The sequence below is a fragment of the Lycium ferocissimum genome, chromosome 9 (genome assembly GCF_029784015.1).
Source record: "Lycium ferocissimum isolate CSIRO_LF1 chromosome 9, AGI_CSIRO_Lferr_CH_V1, whole genome shotgun sequence".
NCBI classification, from domain to species: domain Eukaryota; kingdom Viridiplantae; phylum Streptophyta; class Magnoliopsida; order Solanales; family Solanaceae; genus Lycium; species Lycium ferocissimum.
Window position 1 is genome coordinate 13,596,402 of NC_081350.1, and position 21,100 is coordinate 13,617,501.

Consider the following 21,100-nt stretch of genomic DNA (forward strand, 5'->3'; position numbering starts at 1 on the left):
ACGAGCCACAATCATGGAACCTTTAGTAAGCTTCCACTTTCAAAGACCATTTAGTACCGACATATCCCTCATCATCCAAAACACCAACAGAGATCAAGTGCAAACGAACATCGGGTGCATGCTTTACATTGTTTAAAACTAGTTTAGCTCCAATACTAGTTTCCGGACAAATCGTTCCAACACCACCACCCTAGATACAAATCTCATTACCCATACTCAAAGTTCCAAAGTCACCCGGAGTATAGGATGAGAAAAATTCCTTCCTTGATGTCACATACGAGACGCGCACCACCGTCCACAACCCAGCCTTGACTCATCACAGTAATATTTATCGTATTCGCATCAAGGATAGTAACAAGATCTTCTCGTAGTGACGGTGGCCACACGAATGCCATCATCTTTCTTTTCCTCCTTATCTCTATTCTCCTTTTTCAAAATCCTAAGTAACTTCTTTTGTGCCCTTTTTCCCGCAATGATAGCACTCAATATCTTTAAGTCTGCTTTTGGATTTGCTTCTATGATGTTCTCTATTTTGAGAACCACGATTCTTTCCTATCCCCCTAGTGTCAGTCACCAAGACGTCTGATGAGGAGGAACCTTGAGATTTTCTTCTCATCTCTTCATTTAAAAGATCGCTCTTGGCAAGATCCATAGAGATCACACCATCCAGCGAGTAATTTGATAATGAAGTTCTAATAATTTCCCAAGAGTCCGGTAGGGAACCAAGTAGAAACAAACCTTGAATTTCTTCATCAAAATTAATGCCTATAGTAGATAACGGTTCATGATCCCCCGAAAATATTCGGATGATCCGTCATTCATAACCATCGTGGTATTTTAAACCAAAGCATTTGCCTTATCAAAAAACATCTTGTTGTTACCGCTTTTCCGAGCATACAAACTTTCAAGATGCTCCCATAGGGTCCGAGTACGTGTCTCCTAGAAATATGGTTCAACACACTATCGTCAACCCACTGTCTAATAAAGCCGCAAACCTGCCGATGCAACAAATTCCACTCTTCATCTAATTTATTATCAGGCTTTTTAGTGGCAAAGACAGGTTGATGAAAATTCTTGACATAGAGCAAATCTTCAATTTTGCCCTTCCAAATGGCATAATTTACGCCACTCAAAGTAACATTCTACTAGTGTTGGCTTCCATCGTTTATCACAAATACAAATACTATTTATTCCGAGACCAAAGTAATTCTTTTCTGATGTGGAAGTTGTTGTGCCGCAACCACAGAGCATACTTTACAGTAACCTTGGCTCTGATACCACTTGTTGGGAATAAAATAGACCCGCAAAAATAATATTCACGGTATTAGTGATAAACGCGGAACACTAAGTTATGGTTAAATCAGCAAGAATAAAATGAAGCAATAATGACACCAAGATTTTACGTGGAAACCCTTCTGAATAAGGGAAAAAATCACGGCCAAGAGGAGCAACTAATATCACTATAGTAAGGAATTTTACACTGTGTAGTCACGAGTATAAATACTCCAAAGACCACTACACACTCAAAAGAAATAATTCTCTTTTGGTTTTTTCCCACCTCACTATAATATCCCTCACACTCTATTTTTCTTCTCAGATTGTTTTCTTACACAGTCTATGGTATACCTCACTCCGCTCTCTAAGTTCTCAGATGTATTTGTCTGAGATTGGTGTATTTCGAATGAACCATAAACTGCCTAGTTATAGGAATGAATTGCTCCTCCTTATGTCATCAATGACATCACTTTTATGCAAAAGTCTTCACTTGCAGTCTGAATGTATCTTTGGCCAATCAACCAAATCTGCACACCATTGAAAATCTCATACCAAAAGGAAGAAAAACAACTTCCTGTAAATGGGGTTGGACCCCACAATACCTTGCTAAAACTATTCTTAGCTTACCTATTGGTGATCAAAATAAGCCTGACTTCCCAATATGGATGCCTACTACAAATGGAAAGTTTACTACATCTTCAGCATGGGGAATCAATAGGCAGTCTCAAGAACCAGATCAGTTCGTTTATAACAATTGGCACAAGTTTATTCCTTTCAAAATGTCTTTCTTGATCTAGAAAATGCTTAAGAACAAGCTCTCTTTTGATAATATTATTAGCAGATATGGCATTGAAGTTGATACCAAATATTGTTGTTGTACTGAAGCCAAAGATGAAACTATTCACAACACATTCCTTGATGGAGAATCGGCTAGAAAAATGTGGAACTACTTTGGAATTCCACTTGGAATTCCTTGGGAGCCAGGTACCATCAAGACTTTGATAGTAAAGTGGTGGACCGTAAAGCCTAAGAATGCTCTATATAAAGATATGCTCAAAACAATTCCTATTATTATCTGCTGGAAAATATGGAAAGCTAGATGTGCTAATAGATATGATAAGACAAAAGTTTCAAAATCCAGGAGCATTTACCAGGCATTTCATCATATAAAATAGATAATCTCTAAGACAATGTCTACTACTCAATGGATCTGGAAGTGGCAAGATCTTAGCAAACAAATTATAAATAGTTCTCACAAAATTGAATGCATTATAGTGAGATGGATCATACCTCCTATGGGATGGACAAAGCTCAACACTGATGGAAGACATAGCAATAATGATTCTATTGGAGCATGAGGTATTATTAGAGATAGTAATGGTCAGATCATTATGTCATATGCTAAAAACTTGGGAAAAGGAAGCAGTAACATTGGGGAAGCAAAAGCTATAATTTATGGTTTACAATGGTGTACCTCACAAAGTCTTCAAAATATTATTCTGGAAAGTGACTCCCTAATCATTATCAATATGGTGAAGGGTAAGAGCAAGATAGCCTGGCAACTTCAGGATTCCATTGATATTATTAAACAAATGCTCAATGAGACAACCAACATTGTTCAACATTGTTATAGAGAAGCGAATCAAGTTGCGGATGCATTGGCCAAATGGAGCATAAAAGAAGATGAAGAACAATTCTATGATAGCAAGCATCTGCTTAATCAAGCTGCAGCAGCATACTCATTCGACAAAGAGAATACGGCCTCCATAAGGCATAAACAGAGGAGGAACATACTTGTATAAGGCTTCTTTTTGTTGTAAATTGTTTTTTAGAGTTGAGAAGTTTACTCTCTGTTTTGCTGGCTACAGTAAGCAGATGGGCTTATGTAACTCTGCAAAGGTTTGCTTATTGCTTTAACCTCTGCCTTTTATACATCTTTTGTTGATGAAATAAAAGGCCACGCCTCCTTAAGGCCTAAATTATCTAGAAAAAAGCCATGTGTAAGGAACTTATATTTACTCGTACTTAACCCATATTTTTTAGGGTTAAATATGGGTTGAAGCCCAAATTTTATCCATTTAATATGACAATACCACTCATCTTACCTATTTAAATAGAATACGTTGGGCGGGTTAATAAAATATGAGTTGTGACCACCAATTACTATGAACGATGGGTTGTGTGACAGATAATATGAATACCAATATTATTCATAGTGCTAGTTCACACTCTTGAAGCCATAGTTCTTTTGGTCTACTTCAAGACATTTTCTGCCCATACTATTTACAAATTGAATGTAATGCACATAACTATGACTGTAAGTTTTTTAGATTTTTGCTCAAACTTATTTCATTCGGATGCAAAATTTACTTGCAGGATTTAAACATAAAAAAATGACAAACTTTCTAAAGTGATATCATCAATCTCTAAATCGAGACATTATTTTTGTTAATTAATTAGTATGTGTGACAAAATATATATTGTCATTATCCAACTCATGAAGCATGTTGATGCATAAGTGATTAAAAGAGAAATTCAAAAGTCAAAAAGACAAAACTACAAAATATCTATTTTTTTTTAAAACTTTTTTGGAGAGAAATGGAAATTGTGGATATAATGAAGTGAATTAGTGAAGGAAGCAAGAGCCAGCACAAAACAAATGATGGGAAACCAGTGGCTCAGGTCTGACAACACCTGTATATCCAACTTCAAGTACGCTATTTGTCTTGCATCCAAGACTGCCCCTTCAAACCTTCTGCCAAATGGGTTTTAGGCTGAACCTTAAATGGGGTTTCTCTTTCTCCTCCAACTCATCATCATCATCATCATGGCCTTCTTCACATTCTTGTGAGTAGTTGACTGCCCATTTTCTTTATTTTACTGTTCTGAGTACATCAATTTGTGCTAAAGGTTAGAATTTTTTTTTATTAATAAAGATTCTAGCTCATTTTGAGGCAAAATGCCCCTATAGAGGAGAGGAAATGTGTTGATTAATCAATCATTGTTGCTATCATTTGTTAAAACCTGGCTGTTTAGTGTTGAATTGCTTCATGTCTTGTTTCATAAATGTTAAGCATGATCAAGAACTGTGCATAATACGTGATTAGTTGCTTTATGGTTCCTCTGTGTTTTGGTCGCACAATTTAGTTCAATGCCCATTTAGCCCTTTGCTTTTTTGCTTCCTTTGTGCACTGTTTTGAGTACATCAATTTATGCTAAAGATTGTATCTTTCTTTTTTAATAAAGATTCTAGCTTTATTAGAATCTTTTTTAATAAATATTCTGGATTGATCAATCATTGTTGTGAATTGTGATCATTTGTTAAAGCCTAGCTGTTTGGTGTTGAATTGTTTGATTCGGAATTATTTGTCTTCAATTCCATGTCTTGTTTTTACATCCTACCTTCCCCAGACCCCACTTGTGGGATCACATTGGGTTTGTTGTTGTTGTTTCATTATGTTAAGCATGATCAAGAACTGTATATAATATGTGATTAGTTGCTTTATGGTTCCTCGGTGTTTTGATCACACAATTTAGCGTACTAACAAGAATGTATGACTTGCATGGTTATCCTCTTCTAGTGAGTTGGATAAGATCTTACAGTATATGGAAACACTTCGCCTCTGCACACTCTCTCCTCATGTGGAGTGTGGGAGGTGGATCCAAGAATTTAAAATCGGTGGGTGTGACCATTACACCCACTAGTCTTTTGTGACAATTAGCGCGAACATAGTATAAATATAGATATGCACGTCGAGCTGAATGCTGTGGGTGCAACCAATCCACCTTTTCTCCATCCACTTAACACCAAAAGGGCGTAGGAGGGTTCTCGTTCTGATCTAGTGGAAGTTTAGACATGTTTGTCATTCTAAAAGAAGGAGATTGTTAACTTAAAAAGTAATGCGTGGAGGTATATTGTCGTGTGTTTTTTATGCAAGTATTGCTAATACATGTATGATATTCTTTGTTAAATTTGGTATGAGGATCACATAACTAATGAGGATGTAACTAATACAAATGCCAAAAATTGCGACTTGACACCAGATTATTAACGTGAAATTAATGTCAGAGATTATTTCTGACAATTTATGTAACTATCCTGCCCTCATTTCAGAGAGTGTTACCATACTCAAATTACACCCCAGTTCTGTTAGCGTGCTGCTGCTTTATGATTCTTATCTGCTGCTTTAACAATATTTTCCCAGCAAGCTGTTACGTGCAACCAATAAAAGTTTCTTGCCTTTACGGATTTACCTAATCGATCAACATGACTTATAATGAATGTCCACTCTTGTTTCTATTCTTTTTGCTCTGATTGAATGATGAATTCCATTGGGTGCTACTAGATAGGTGTCATTGTTATAGTGTAATATGTGATAACAAGACAATATTGATTAAATGAAACTAATTGTATAGTTAACTTGAGCGGATTTTTCACTGTTCCTATCCTGACATAATGCATATATCTTAACTTTGAGAGAATTCAGAAAAGAATATTTGAGACTTCACTAATGATTTATTGAGAAGTACTCCAGGTGCATCATATTACCTCACGCTTTGTTGTAGTTGGATATAATCCAAAACAACTTGCTCCGCCATTATTGTTCTGTAAACAAATTGATCTTCTCATCCTTTTAACATCTCATGTTCACACCAAATACAATTGTCCTAGTCAACGTAAGTAACTTTTATGGTTCTGGGAACCAAGCCATCCTTTTATCCTAGTTCCTCGCTAACTATCAGAGATTTGACTGATAGTAAGATATGAAAACTTGAAATTTTTTTATGCTTAAAGTAATTTTGGAATTTTGTTTCCGCTTTAAACAACAAGCTGCAGATACCGTCTTGAAGAAATGTTGCAATTCAGTTATATAACTTCACGAGATGTTCCTTCAGTCTGGTCCGACATGCATCTGAACTAGACACACCTGAACATGTCATTTTAATCGTATTGTTTGTGATGGATCTAAGCCAAACCATTGTGTAATGGCTCCTTAATCAGAAACAGAGTTAGTTAGTGAAGGATACAATCACCCCAAAATAATTCACTCATAAATCTCAACACATCTCTCAATGTTCTTCTCACAACGAAAACAACTAGCAATGCCTATATTTATAATAGTACGAAACCTACTTTGACTAGAAACAAGAAAGCCTGTTTCCATATGAATTTGACTACAAAACCTATTTAGACAATAATTAAAGAAACTAAGAAATACCAAATCCTAAACAATTTAGGTTTCCTACTCCATCTTTGAATTAGTCTTCAACAGTTAATCATCTTTGAATTAGTCTTCAACAGTTAATCATCTTTGAATTAGTCTTCAACAGTTAATCAAGTCAATTTTCATTTTTTCATTGACATGACTTTTCTGTTAATTACACTTCATCTGTATATACAGTCAAAGGAAGGGAGGCTTTATTCGATCCAGCTAGGTCTCTCAAGCCTTTTATCAACGGGGACTGTGAACCTTCACATAGTGATCCTTTCAGAGTGCGGACTTGCTTATCTGATCCCCAGCTTTGGACTAGTGATACATCAGTAACTACAGAAATAAAGGTTTTTCCTTCTCTTGTTAGAAGTAAAGCCTGCCTTAAGGGGTATCTTTTTTGCCATTAGTCTGTTATCTAATTTGCATGTCATTACTTACATGTGCTCTCTCTCTCTCTCTCTTTTGTCAGATGCGAATCGGCAGAGGGTCCCCTAGCAATATATATGGAGATATTGGCAATCATAAGATTGGGGTATTACCTGACGAGGAGAAACCAACATATTTTAACTCAACCAAATCTCTTCATTTTAGTTTACTGATGAAAAATCTTGATCTGCTGGAAAACATGTTTGCTGATTCAGAGATGTCAAGATTAGAAAAAGATATTCTGGTGCAACTAGAAAAACTTGGAGCTTTAGAATTCTTTCATACTTGTCTCTCAAGGACACATCATTCTTCTACTTTTCCTAAAGTTCTTGAGCCAAGGGAGCTTATTGAAGAAATTGAAAAAGACGACCTTGTTGGAAATGGGGATAAGGTTGTCGTACGTTCTAGGAAAAAGCAAGAACGGAAGTCAAGAAGAAATAGAGCATCCAGAAATGCCAATGACATTATTACAGTGCAGACACATACCAAAAATATCCAGGAGGATTTGCAACAGCCGAAGTTTTATTCTGGGAAAAGAACACATGCTGCCTCTAGAAATAAAAGACAGAAAATTGCTAAGAATGAGGCAGAAATGTCAAGAGGTGTTAAGGTTGTCTCCAGTTTTTTATTAAGAGATATTGTATTACAGTTCTTAAACATTTGAAGCACGTATTAATTTGATTCTTTTCTATAAAACAGTTGGTGGCAGAATTAGAAAGAATCAGGTCAATCCTTGAAGAAGAAACTGGTCGAGTAGCTACTTTCAGTAGTTGGGCAGAAGCTGCTGGGATTGAACAGAAGGAGTTGCAGCAGCGCTTGCATTTTGGTTGGTATTGCAGGGATGAGCTTCTGAAAAGTACACGCTCCTTAGTCTTATATCTGGCAAGAAACTACAGGGGGCTTGGTGTGGCATTTGAAGACTTAATACAGGTTAGTGAACCATGTCTTAGTGGAATGCCTTTATTAACTCTGTTATCCCACTTTAGGCATAGAGGTAGTAGCACAATTACACCCTAATGCTTGAAATCCAGTATTTTTTAAAATCATTTTCAGAGGTAGAACTTTAGGCATGGATGTGCAAAGTTACCATCTGAATCGCCTTTAAGGCTGTGTTTGGTATGAAGGAAATTGTTCTTCATGGAAAATGTTTTCTGGGAAAACAAGTGGGTTCGTTACTTATTTTCTAGTGTTTGGTACATAAGCAAAAAAATAGCATCCCAAGAGCATTTATATGTAATCTAGCAAAACACTATGGAGCTGGGATGGGGTGGGGAGTGGGGTTCATGGGTGGCGAGGGGTGGGGGATTGGGGAGTTGGGTGGGCAGGGAGGAGACAATGAACTTGAAATTCACTTTGCTCTTGTGATGCAACTCTATTGCATCATGTTGCTTGCACACGTAAAGAATAAAAGCAAGAAATTCACTATTAAATCAGGATATGAAACTTTACAGAGATAATTGTTAATTATATTCAACTGCTAGCATATTTCAATAAAACCTAGTTATATACCTACTTCTGGATATGAATATATGACTAACTAGTTAGACTGGGTTGAAGAGGAAAACTACTATATGCTGGAAGCTATCTTTCCATTTTGGATGTCATATTAGCTGAAATATTTATTTTTTCCTTTCAATCATGTTGCTACAGGCTGGAAACATGGGTGTTCTACAAGGTGCTGTAAGATTTGACCACGCTAGGGGATACAAATTCTCAACTTACGTTCAGTACTGGATAAGAAAATCTTTGTCAAAATTGGTGGCACAGCATGCTAGAGGGGTTCGAATTCCCGTATGTAATTTTCTCCCTGGGATATTTTACTCATCTTCTTTCAGTTTCATCTAGGTATAACAAAGCTTTATATATCCCTCTTTCTTTTTCAATGTATTCATGCAGTTCACTATATGCAAAGTAATAAACCAAATACATAAAGCTCGAAAAACTCTCAGTAGGAGCCATGGAAAATTTCCGGATGATAATGAAATTGCCAAGTTCACGGGTCTATCCACAGCTAGGATTGCAATGGCTAGTAAATGCCTGAGAGTTGTTGGTTCAATTGATCAGAAAGTTGGACATTGCATCAGTGCAAAAGTTTTGGTAAAAAAACCGTAATCCTCTCTCTTCCTTTTTTTTATATTTTTTCCTTTTATATGGTTGTGCTTATCTCCGTTGATTTCGGAGCTTTAAACTCCATACTAGTTTGGAATTGAGGCATAGTCTTTTTGTTATTGTAAGCTAAGACTTGATTTCAGACTATATCGGTTGGAACTCTAATCAAGGAAATACCTTTCTAGCGTGAGTTATGATCTCTTTGAGAAATACACCCGTATATATTTCAAAAGTATGACGTAGTGATATGAAAGCTTGAGAACGTGAATAACCCCATTTCTTTTCGCATCATATCTTTGTTTGGGGAAAGTAGAAATGTACCTTAAGCACTCGATAAAATATTCTCTCTAACAACTAGGCTTTCCCTGTTACCATTTTAATTTTGGACATCACTTTTTTCTGAAAAAGTATCTTAATACAATTGACTCATTGCTTGGCAGGAACTCACAGCAGATAAAACAATTACAAGCCCAGAGGACACTGTCATGAGGCAAGACATTATAGACAACATGTATGCTCTTTTGGAAAGCTTAGATCCAAAAGAGCAGCAAGTAATATATTTTAGGTTTGGTCTTGAAACTCATCAACGCAAATCACTTGAGGAGATTGGGCGGCTTTATGGAGTTAGTAAAGAGTGGATTAGGAGAATAGAACGAAGAGCTCTCACAAAATTAAGAAGCGCGGATTGTTTCCAACATTTAACTCATTACTCTATGTAGTTCTAGACATTGCATAAACATTTGTGTTTACCAGCTCGTAAACTTGATCTCCAAGTAAATTTTTTTTGCATACTTCTTTTGTATAGACTAGTCATATACCATTGAAACAGTGTATTGTTTTGCATCTTGTAAAGTTTAAAGACGTGTGATGAATAAAATTACTCCTAGTATGAATTTGATCCGTAAATTAGATACTCATGATGACATTCAACTGTCTGAAATGTAACAAGTTAGACATTTACATCATAGCAACCAAACTTGGCAGAAAACAAAAAAGTAAGCAGAGCAATTGTAAACAAATGTGATTTTTTTTATTTTACAGTGTGGCATCGACTCAGTAACAAATGTGAAATTCATTTGCATTATGTTACATGTTTTTTGTACCATAAATGCCAATCTGGCCAACAACCTGAACCTGGTTTTAGATGGTAACTAGCGGACAAACAAGTCAGTAAATTTGAGTCATAGACATTTACAGTGACTCAATAAACTCCCACCAGCCTTTTCTATGCATTCAACTCAGAGATGATTTCTACATATAAAATATCAAATGGTTTTGTACCTCAACTGGACAATCAGCAATTTGTACACTAGTGATATCACTTAATGGCACTGAATCTGATGTCAACGTACATGTAATCCTGATTTTACTCACTTTACAATATAATAATGGCTCTTTGTATAGAATTCTTCCATTCGACATCTTGTAGTAGCATGATGATGAAATCTTCGAAATAAGTGTGAGTAATTGGTTTTGGATTTAATATTTATACGTGTTTCGTAAAAATTTTAATACACTTATATGATTTGAATCAAAATAATTGAATTTGGTCGAAGTGCGTGCTTTCAAGTTCCTACACTTAAATCCTACAAGTTTCTTAATAACATGCTGTTGGTATGTCCGGACTTAAAATGAATAATTAAATCTGCTTTCTCACTAATCATTTTAACTTTTAGATGTCCGAATACACATGATCATCATTGTAATTGAACAAGCAATACATAAAATTCAAAGTTGTGATCAATAAATAGGATTCATCAAAGTGATCTATTATTTGAGTCATCAAAATATACTTATTTTGAAATATTATCCTTGATAAGTGTAACATAGTGATTGAGGTTTATCTACTCAAAGAGGTTTACCTTTCGACACTAATTACATTAATTAAATGACATAATGAGAAGAGATGACGTCTATATGAGAGGGCATGTTTGCATAAAATAATCAAAGTTTCTTTATTTTACTTTTAGATTAGTTAGCACATATAATTCTAACCTCTAAGCACAAGTTAACACTCTCTTGGAGTTTGGTCGTTGACACTACTAATGATATTATTATTATCGTTTCTTTTATTTGTCCAATTTATATTTTGCATCCCCTTAAAAAAGTATACTAGTTAAGTATTTATTTTATTATCATCCCATTCTTTTTTGCGTTCTTCTAAATTCATCCATCCATTTGATAGAATGATTGCTTCTAGATATTGTTCCAGATGAAATCAAGGAGAAGGAGACAATCTTGGATTACTCACTATTCATGCTGTTCCTCTATCCAAAACCATGCTGTTTCCATCAAATTTAAACAAAGAAAAAAGAGTTGATTGTCAAAAATATAAACTATCACTTTTCCGCGAGTTTCACATCCCGACTATCAGTTGTTCCCTTTTCTACATGAACTATCACCATCTGTTTATTAAAACACACCTAGTTGAGTAGACAGTGATAGTTCAAGTAGGAAAGAGAACAATTGGTAATTGGTCTAGTCAATTTCGAGGTATTTTTTAATACATATATGGTGATAGTCTAGATAGAAAATGGGAAAAACTCATAGTTGGGGTATGAAACTCGTAAAAAAGTGATAGTTCAAGTGTTCTTTCCATCATTATCTCAAAAAAATCATGATTTGATGAGCAACTATATATTATCTTCCAGTTATATTATTGGTGTTTTAAAGTTTTACATTCCTTAAAATAGTATTTATAGTCTTAATCATAAGAGTATTTATTTAGTATAATATTTATCTCTTTCTGAATTATCTCACTTCATTAATTGAAGTGGTAGAAGCGAATTTTAAACAATATGCTTTTATTTTCTTAAACCACTAAGTATTTAAAAAAAATTAGTTTGTCAAAGTGACTAATTTTTGAGATGTAGAAAGTATTATTTATAATATTCAGTACTTAAGTTTTATAAATCTGCCTACTGATGAACCGCTAACCAAACTTGATCAAAATGCTAAAATTAATGTTATAAGACTACAAAAAAGAAAAATCATTTAAGAAAAAGGATCTATACCTTTTTAAAAAAAAAAAAAATTATGAAGATCAAAGACAAAAAGTTTGATTAGAAATTGTCATATTTGTTTGATATTAGCCAAAAAGACCGAGAAAGATATAATTATTGTATTTCCACAATATATGCATTTGATACTACGAAAATTGACAATGTTTTAGAAAAATTAGGAGCTTGCTCCCCTCTCCTTCTCTAAACTTTGTTATCTCCCTAAGTCTTATTCATATCTAATAATATTCCATTAAAAAACTTTCCAGATTTCCACTTATTTCTTTCATCTTCTTTCTCTTTTAAAGATGAATGAGCTATGTAGCACAATTTACTTTATTTTATCTTGAGCCATTTCCCTAAAGAGTGGTGGCCTAGATATGGAAACTCTTATCTTTTAGAGTTAATAGCATTTTTGATCCCTCAGTTAATTAATAAATTTTTATTTTGGTCTTTGTGATGTCTAAAACCTTCAATTACTTGAAATCAGTGTTTTAAAAGGCGTTTTCGGGGCGAGTCTCGGGGCGGGGCATATCAAAAATGTCCCGGGGTTATGGTTCGAGGCGAAAGTCTCAAAAGGCGTACGCCCAGCAATTCGGGGCGTACGTCTAGGCGTTTGGGGCGAGTTTTTTTTTTGTTGGGGCGTGTTGGGGCGTAAGCCCAGAAAACTTACTTCAAATTAAAACAAAATTTGTTAAATAAGTCCTCAATATAATGCCCAAATTCTCAAAAGTCAACTAGTAATTACTCAAATATTTTAAAAAGGAACCGAAACATTAAATTTAAAAGTCACGACCTTTTTTTATTGCTAGAATGCCTAATATATGTTCTTTTCCAATTATTTATCTTGTCTTCTACTATCTCAAAAAAGTAACGAGCAGTCACTTGTGCTTGTAAGTAGCGTATAATAGATTGTTCTTATTAATTTTTTTTGTGAGGATGGAGCATATATTTATAGTTTTCTTCAAATTTTTACGCTATTTAAAAGTATTTATTATAATTATATTCTTTTATGAAATACTAAAAATTAAAGTCCCACGAGGCTTACGCCCCGTGCCTCGGGGCTTACGCCTCGCTGAGGCAGACGTAAAATGCCTCGCCTTACGCCTCCGCCTTTTAAAACACTGCTTGAATTGTGCACTTTTGATTTATTTGTTTGTGAATAATCACAAATTTCTTGAAACATTAACCATTCCATTATTTAATTATACATATATTATGATAAATTTGTATTGTTACTACATATTTGAAGGTTATAAACTTTATAAAAATAGTCTAAATATAATACATTTCCCTGCATCCAAAAGCACGCATATTGATTAACGGAAGGTTAAACGTGTTGAGTCATATATTGCAAGAATCAAAATCAAAATTTATCCATAATTGAGGGGCCAAAAATACTATTATCCCAGTCTTATTTCTCTTTTGAAAATTTCATGGATAGAGACTCCTAAAACTAGTAAGTCGTAATCACAATTAATCTCGATGTACCATTTGGTACTTTGGTTTTTGTAAGGTTGTCAAAAAAGGTCCATATGATGATCACTTTACAGGGTATCTTGAAAGGAAAGTTAATGGAGCTGAGCTGTAACTTGTCTTGGCTAAAGTAGATCACTTTAAACAAGGACTTAAGTTTCCTCCACTAAAAATGAGAGGCTCTAAATGAAATTTCTAAAAGATAAGACTTAACTCCTATGGGTTTAATTAAAAATGCCAAATCTTCATCTTTCTAATAGTAATAATAGATAGGGGTGAAATTGTAAAATTTGAGCCTGTCAATTCAAATTTACCAATACCTAGTTCATCTTGTTGGATGAAGTATACACTTCAAATTCAATTTTTCTTCTCATTTCTAAACTTACATGAGAATTTATTTGTGGTTATGACACCAATAGCCGAAAAATCATCAACTCATCGATGTTAAAAAAGTAAAATAAGAATCAAGATTATCGATTACTTGATTTTGTTACATGATAAGGGGTATGATTGATAAAGAATAAAAGAAAGTGAGAAGGATATTTGGATATATATAATTAAATAAAAGATACACTTTTTTTTTTATTTCTCATTTGGTGTCCAGAATCTGCTTCTGGGCTGCTATTTGCGTCGCGTAAGACCCTTTGAGGGAAACGCTCCCTATTAAATTTTTTCTTTCATTTTCATAGCTCAAACTCAAAACTTTTAGTTAAAATGAAAGAATTCTATCCATTCACCACAACATTTAAAGGATAAAATGTACAAGTATTCATAATTTCAAATATAACTTTGTGATGTTTCAAATAATTTCTTTCTCAATTTGCAGCAAATATAGAATTTCAATTCGCAAATTTTATTAAACCAATCTATAACGTCATATCATATTAGAAAAAACATTATGCAAAAACTATTGAAGAGAATTCATAACTCAACTTTTATTTGCTTAAGGTGTGACAACCCCAAAAATCAAAATAACCAAAACAAACGACAAAATTAAAGTAGATTGAAAACTCAAGTTGAAAATAGTTTACCTTTATTGCAACATCAATTTTGGATTATCCGGACAAACTATCAATCTTTTGTCATTTTCCATCAATTATGTTATCTTTAAATGGCTATAGTCCATTTCTTCTTCCAACCTCATATCAATGCTACATTGTCCTTTATTCGAACCGCTAAAATGACAATTTGGCTTTAACATAAAGAAATTTAGAATGGAAACCAGTCCATTCCAAAACGTTCTTTTCTACGCACACTTATTTAATTCATGAAAATAATTCATGCATCATAGACGACATTATCTTTTGGCTAAAAACTTTGACATTTGAAAAAACAGCATAATTGTTCTTGAAACAAGGACAGTTAATTGAAGAATGAGGACATGTGTAAAAGAGTGTCACCATCACACGTTGAAAATTTGAATTGAATTAATTTAAAGTGAAAGAGGAATTGAAGTTCTTATGTTTTTGTGACATTTGTGAAAATTAGAAATGCAGAAAACACTATCTTGATATACTGTTGGAACAAAGAAATGGACACAAATTCGTGGAGTTTTGTCATTGATTAGGAGATTGAAAAATGTTTATTGCTCAATTATTCATTTCAATTATAGTAATAAGTATTCGATAAAGAATAGAAATCATGGCTAAGAAGTAAGAGGCTGCAGGAGAAAGGTGATGACAAGACGGATATGTCAATTGTCAAATAATATAGGGATTTTTACATGGTACATTCTCCACTTAATAACATCCAGTAAATGTATATTTTATTGTATATAATTAATGTATATTTTTTTTTTTATATATATTGGTTAGCGAATGTAATTATTTTTGCCAAACGGAAAAGCCAATAATATGAGACGGGAATATTTTGATCCCATCCTTGTATAAAACGGATTTCATTTTGAATTAAGGGTGTATTTGGTAAGGAGGAAAATATCTTTCGGAGAAAAAGTTTTAATGAAAACATATTTTTGGTGTTCGGCAAGTAAGAAGAAAATATTATTCCAAGAGCATTAATAGATAATATAGGCAATGCTATGAGGTGGTTGGTGGTCGAGGCGAGGGGTTGGGGTGGGCGTGAGGTGGCTTGAGGGAGGGTTGGGGAATGAGGAGGAGACAATCATGGAATAACATTTATGGAATTTGTTTTTCTTATTTCTACTAGAAAAGTCATTTTCTTGATTTTTAAAGACTTATTTTCCTAAAAAAATTATTTTTGTAAACACATATTAACCAATCAAACATGAAAAAATTTAAAACTACTTTTCAAAAAAAAAATATTTCTTCATACCAAACACATCTTTAGAGTAAGAAAATTTAACGTTAGGAGTATTAAAAAAATCGAACCAAATGATTAGATCAAACCAAATTGATAATAGATTTTTAATTTTGATAATTTGATGTGGGGTTTGTTTTGATCAATATTGACAGCAGAAACAGAGAAAGTAGTATAGCAAATGAAAAATAATTTTTTTTTTTTTTTTACTAAGAGGATATTTATATGCTATACGGAAAAGGGTCAAAAATGTTCTTAGAGGTCGTTTGGTTGGGGAACAAGTTATCATAGGATTAATTATCTCTGGATTGTTATCCCACCCTCTACAAGGATAAAAATAACACTACAATCTCGGAGTAACTAATCATGGGATTATTATACCACGATTTTATCCCAACCAGGCATGGAATAAACTCATCTCAAATTTAATCTCGAGATCAATTATTCCTTATCCTTCGTACCAAACAAGCCCTTAGTGCATTAGAACTTGTTCAAAAATTCCTCCGTCATCTACTAGATCAAATCCTTCCCCAAATTGGATAAAAAGTGCACTTAGCATATGAGAAATGGCTAAAAAATATTCTTTCACCTATTGGATCAAATTTGTCTCTAACGTTATTTTCATGCATAAAATTGTCCTCCATTGACGGCATAATATATGATATTTAATTAAAAATTAATTAAACACATGATTTTTATTTATTAGTCCACATAAAATTTTGACCCTACCCAAAAAAATCCGACCCGTTCATGACCTAACCGAACACAAAATTCGTTATAAATTAACACAATTAAGCAATAAGATCATATTTTCACCTCACATTTTCAATTAATTTTTGTGTTCAAGGGTACTTGTTATATATAACTACTTTCCAAGAGTCAAAAGTAGTACAATTTGATCTCAATTTTCTTAAATATGGGGAACGAAATATTTCCAACTGAGTTCACAATGATGATGTTAAGAATCGCTTGTCTGCAGTAAATAATCGAATGGATATCCGCCAACTCTTTTTAAATATCTAAGGATAAATAAATCTCTTCCAACCGTGAATTATATACCAAGTCAATTCCTCAAATGGTCATTGAACTTGTAGAAAAGTCTCACTAAAATAATTTTTAAGTTTATTTAGACAATAAGATCATCAAACTATGCTCATATTTTCAAAAAAGTAAAACAATCCATTTTTGGACATAAGACCCCTTAACCCATTTTTAAATTATAAAACTCATTTGAATATTTCTATTTTATTTTCAAAATGTGAAAAATATTAATTCGAACACAATTTTTAGAATATTGCAAAATTGTGTCTAAAGTTGACAGTAAAAAGATACAGTTGAATGGTAGTAGAACTAAGCATGCATGGTGCTTAACTATAGATTTTATAACTGATTGTAAATAATTTTCTTTGATATATAAAATTTTCGATTATCAAAAAAAGGATTACTATTTTTTTGGAGATGAACTTGTAATAATTTGATTTTGTTTAAGTTTCATAAATAAATGGATTACAATTAACATAAACATCTTATATTTATAGAAAGCATATATACAGCTATTTGTAAAAATATTTTCATTTTTATAAAGTAGTATGCAACACGATTTTTTCCCTGAGAAAAATTATCCAAATATCTATATGCATCATGCATTTATATAACGTCTCATGTGTTTCAATTATATCCAAGCACTTCCATTATGTAAAATGTTTAACTTCCAGCTTTGAGCAATAGAAAAATGTCAAAATAATTTAAAAGAAGTTGATATAACAAAGAAAACCTTATAGCATACTTAAAGTTTGAATGGTTATATTATTTGTTGTTCTTATAGCTTGAAATAATACGTTGAATATTCCTATTTTATTATAAAACATGAAAAATATTAATTTGAACAAGAATTTTTATAATTTAAAAATGGGTTAAGGGGTCTTAACCCATTTTTAAATTATAAAACCATGAGATGAAACAAGCGTTTGGACGTGCATTTCATCTCATGGTTTCAAACCATGGTTTCCAAAATTTTAAATATAAAATTTGACCCATAAGTTTATATTTTGTAAAAACAGACCCATAAGTTGGTAGATATTTTTAACAATTACTCCCACCAACCATTTATCAACCTCATTAACTTCCACCAACCATTTATCAACCTCATTAACTTCCACCAACCTTTATTTATGTCTACTAACCTCATTACTATTCATGTTAAACTTTCGTTTTTATTGAACTAAAGTTTGATCAATTGATGTTGTACTTTTTAGAAAGGCTTTCTAGTAGCGTATTAATTTTGTTATGAATTATGATTTGCTCATTTAGCAAGATTGTATAAGAATTGGGAATGTTTTGATAGTTTTCACAACTTATGGGGTTTTTTATGTCTATAAGAGAAGATACAACTTAAGATATCCAAATTGCATATTCAACCATGATTTGAAACCGTGGTTTCAAACCATGTTCAAACGGCTCCATAGTTTGATGACCTTATTATAAAAAATAAAAAAAATTAAAATTAAAAGTTACTTTTGTGAAACTTTTCTACAACTTCAATGACAATTCGAGGAATTTACTCATTATATACATATAGCTGGTCAAGTTTACTCTGGGAAATTAAAGTGAGGGATAATATGTAAAAGGTACTACTAAACTTAAGCAAGCCAATCGGGTTTTCCAAGGAGAGCAATTGATTTATGGCTTAATGGCATTAATTTAAAATGGATTATGTTGGGTTAGATTATGAATGGGTTCGATCCTCTTCGGTTTGGTCGATTTTATATGGACTAATAATGTATTTAATTAAATATCATATAATTGTGCTGATTGGATCAAATGACAAAAATGTTGTGGAGAAAAAGGTGACTTTTCTGGATGAAATGAAAATTGAATTCATGTAACGGGAGAAAGATTTCGCTTTCCTTAGCCGAAAGAATATGGCCATGAAAAAGGAATTAAGTGGAACAAAATTGACTGGATGATAGAGTCGTAAGACACTTATTTTTCTTCCATATTTTAGACCTGATTATGAGTTATTAAATGGTAAGATGAATAAAAATTCCCAAATGAAGGTATGTTCCTAAAGGGCCCAATGAATTCCTAATTGGAATTAGGGGATTTTTTTTTTAAATGATTATTTTACATCCTTGAATGATCCTTGATGGAGGATAATTTTAAGCCTAAAAATTACATTTGGGGCATATTTGATCCAACAGGCGGAAGGAGGACATTTTTGAGCCATTTCTAATACGTTAAGGGCATTGTTGATCCAATAGGTGGAAGGAGCGACAAATTTGATCCAACAGGTAAAGGGATGACATTTTTATACCATTTCTAATAAGTTAAGAGCATGTTTTTTTTGGTCTTTTTTCTGCATATTATATTTAATACTACGCCATTACAAGCATAGGTGCTAGTACTTGTTCACTACTCGTGGTATGCTAACCTGTTACAAATAAGGTGGCAAAATGGGTTAAAAATATGGTTATCCGCCTTCGATCCAACCCATTTTAAATGGGTTGGATACCCTATCCATTTAATATGGGTCCAATATGAGTCAACCCATATTATCCACTTAAAATATGGGTAAATTAATGGGTAAAATGGATAAAACCCACAACATATAGAGTGTGTTTGGTATGAAGGAAATGTTTCCATTTTCCACGTATTTGGTTAGTCAAAATGTTTTGGAAAATATTTTCTCTAGAAAACAAGTTCCTTAACCACCCCCTCCTACCCCCACCCCCCACTACCTCCTCCCCACCCCTATAACCACCACCCACCCCCCCCCCCCCTATCACCACCTACCCCCAACCCTTACTCTCTCACCTCCCCACCACCACCCCTATCTCTCAACTTTGCAAAACTAGACATTTTGTGAAAGTAGTAACTTTCAAAAATAGCAACTTTGCAAAAGTAATGACATTACAAAAGTAGCCGCTTTTTCAAAATATTACTTGCGAAAAGTAGCTACTTTTCAAAAATAGTCGTTTTGCAAAAGTATTCACTTAAGAAAATAGTCACTTTGTAAAATTAGTCACTTTTAGAAAATAGCCACTTTGTGAAAGTAGATACTTTTTAAAAATAGTCACTTTTTGAAAGTAGTCAATTTTCATGAATAGTCATTTTGTGAAAGTAGTTACTTTAAAAACTAACTGCTTTGCAAAAGTAGCCATTTTTTAAAATAGCATCTTTGTGAAAGTATTAAAATAACCATTTTCGAAATGTGCAATTTCCAAGATAGTGGTCAATTTTGTAAAGTAGCCATTTTTTTAAAGTGGCACAAAAATGGCTACTTTTGTAAAGTGGCCATTTTTTGAAAAATGACAAAAAAGTTGCTTATTTTTGCAAATTTGCATTTTCGGTCGTTTTCCAAGAAATAAATTTTTGCAAAAATAACCATTTTTGTCACTTTATAAAAATGGTCAATTTACAAAAATAGCCATTTTTGTCACTTTTCCCACAAATGTTGAAAAGGTTCGAAGTTCTACTTTTCCCACAAATGTTGAGGTGCAACTATGTACTAGGGATTGGATTTGTGGACAAAATGGTAAATTAATCTTCTCCATATTGGCTACATGAAGCCAACATCTTTGAAGTAGCTTTGGATAATTTGGATAATATGGATATCCATATTATCCGACGGGTAACCCATTTTTTAACCGTGTTAAATATGAGCGGGTCGGATAACTGATCCGTTTTTTGTCAACCCATTTTCGACCCGACCCATATCCGACTCGACCCACCCGTTTGCCACCATACAAACATGCACATATACTAACTTAGGAGTAGTCAGTTTCTAATTTATCCAAATAATAATGCGGAGTCGTCAAGCGATAAACTCCCTTTCACAGGCTTTGAAAATGGAAGTGAGGATGAAGAGAATCATGCAGCCATCACGTGCTCAATTTCATCCACATCAAATTTTCTTTCTCGATCATCTTCAAGGTTGGTTGGATGTATTTGCTTGTACTAGAGATGATGGTAAAATTCATTCAGCTACGTGGTCTGAAGATGCACCACTGTATCTTCGGTCAGATATGCTCTTCAACTTCAAGCAGCAATTGCAAAGGGTTGTAAAACTTTGGAGTATCGACAAGATCAGGGAGTTTACTGTTGCAGAATTAACGAAAATAGTTTGGAAAACAATCTATAGGCAGGGGAAAGGAGGGTGTTGGTGGAAGCTTTGTGATAGAGAGTGTTGTGACCGTATGTGGATGATTGGAAAAATACAACGGCGAACGCACATGTGATATGATAGGGATGTGCAAAACTAGTTTAACCGATAAATCGAACCCAAAAAAATGCTATTGATTTATCGATATCGGGTTATTAAATTAA

At 33.4% G+C, this 21,100-nt stretch overlaps 1 protein-coding gene across 2 annotated transcripts; it reads left to right on the forward strand.

Annotated features, from left to right (window-relative positions):
- Positions 1-3,904: 3,904 nt before the first annotated feature.
- LOC132029668 (RNA polymerase sigma factor sigC) lies at positions 3,905-9,912 on the forward strand. 2 transcript variants are annotated; one of them, XM_059418978.1, is made up of 7 exons: positions 3,905-4,122; positions 6,678-6,835; positions 6,958-7,524; positions 7,614-7,844; positions 8,565-8,705; positions 8,811-9,011; positions 9,464-9,912. In XM_059418978.1, exons 1-7 carry the CDS (start codon positions 4,038-4,040, stop codon positions 9,740-9,742), a joined length of 1,662 nt encoding a protein of 553 aa, XP_059274961.1. In that variant the 5' UTR covers positions 3,905-4,037; the 3' UTR covers positions 9,743-9,912. The 2 variants fall into 2 exon arrangements, with proteins under 2 accessions (XP_059274961.1, XP_059274962.1); XM_059418979.1 differs by having other exon boundaries at positions 4,067-4,185.
- Positions 9,913-21,100: the final 11,188 nt, after the last annotated feature.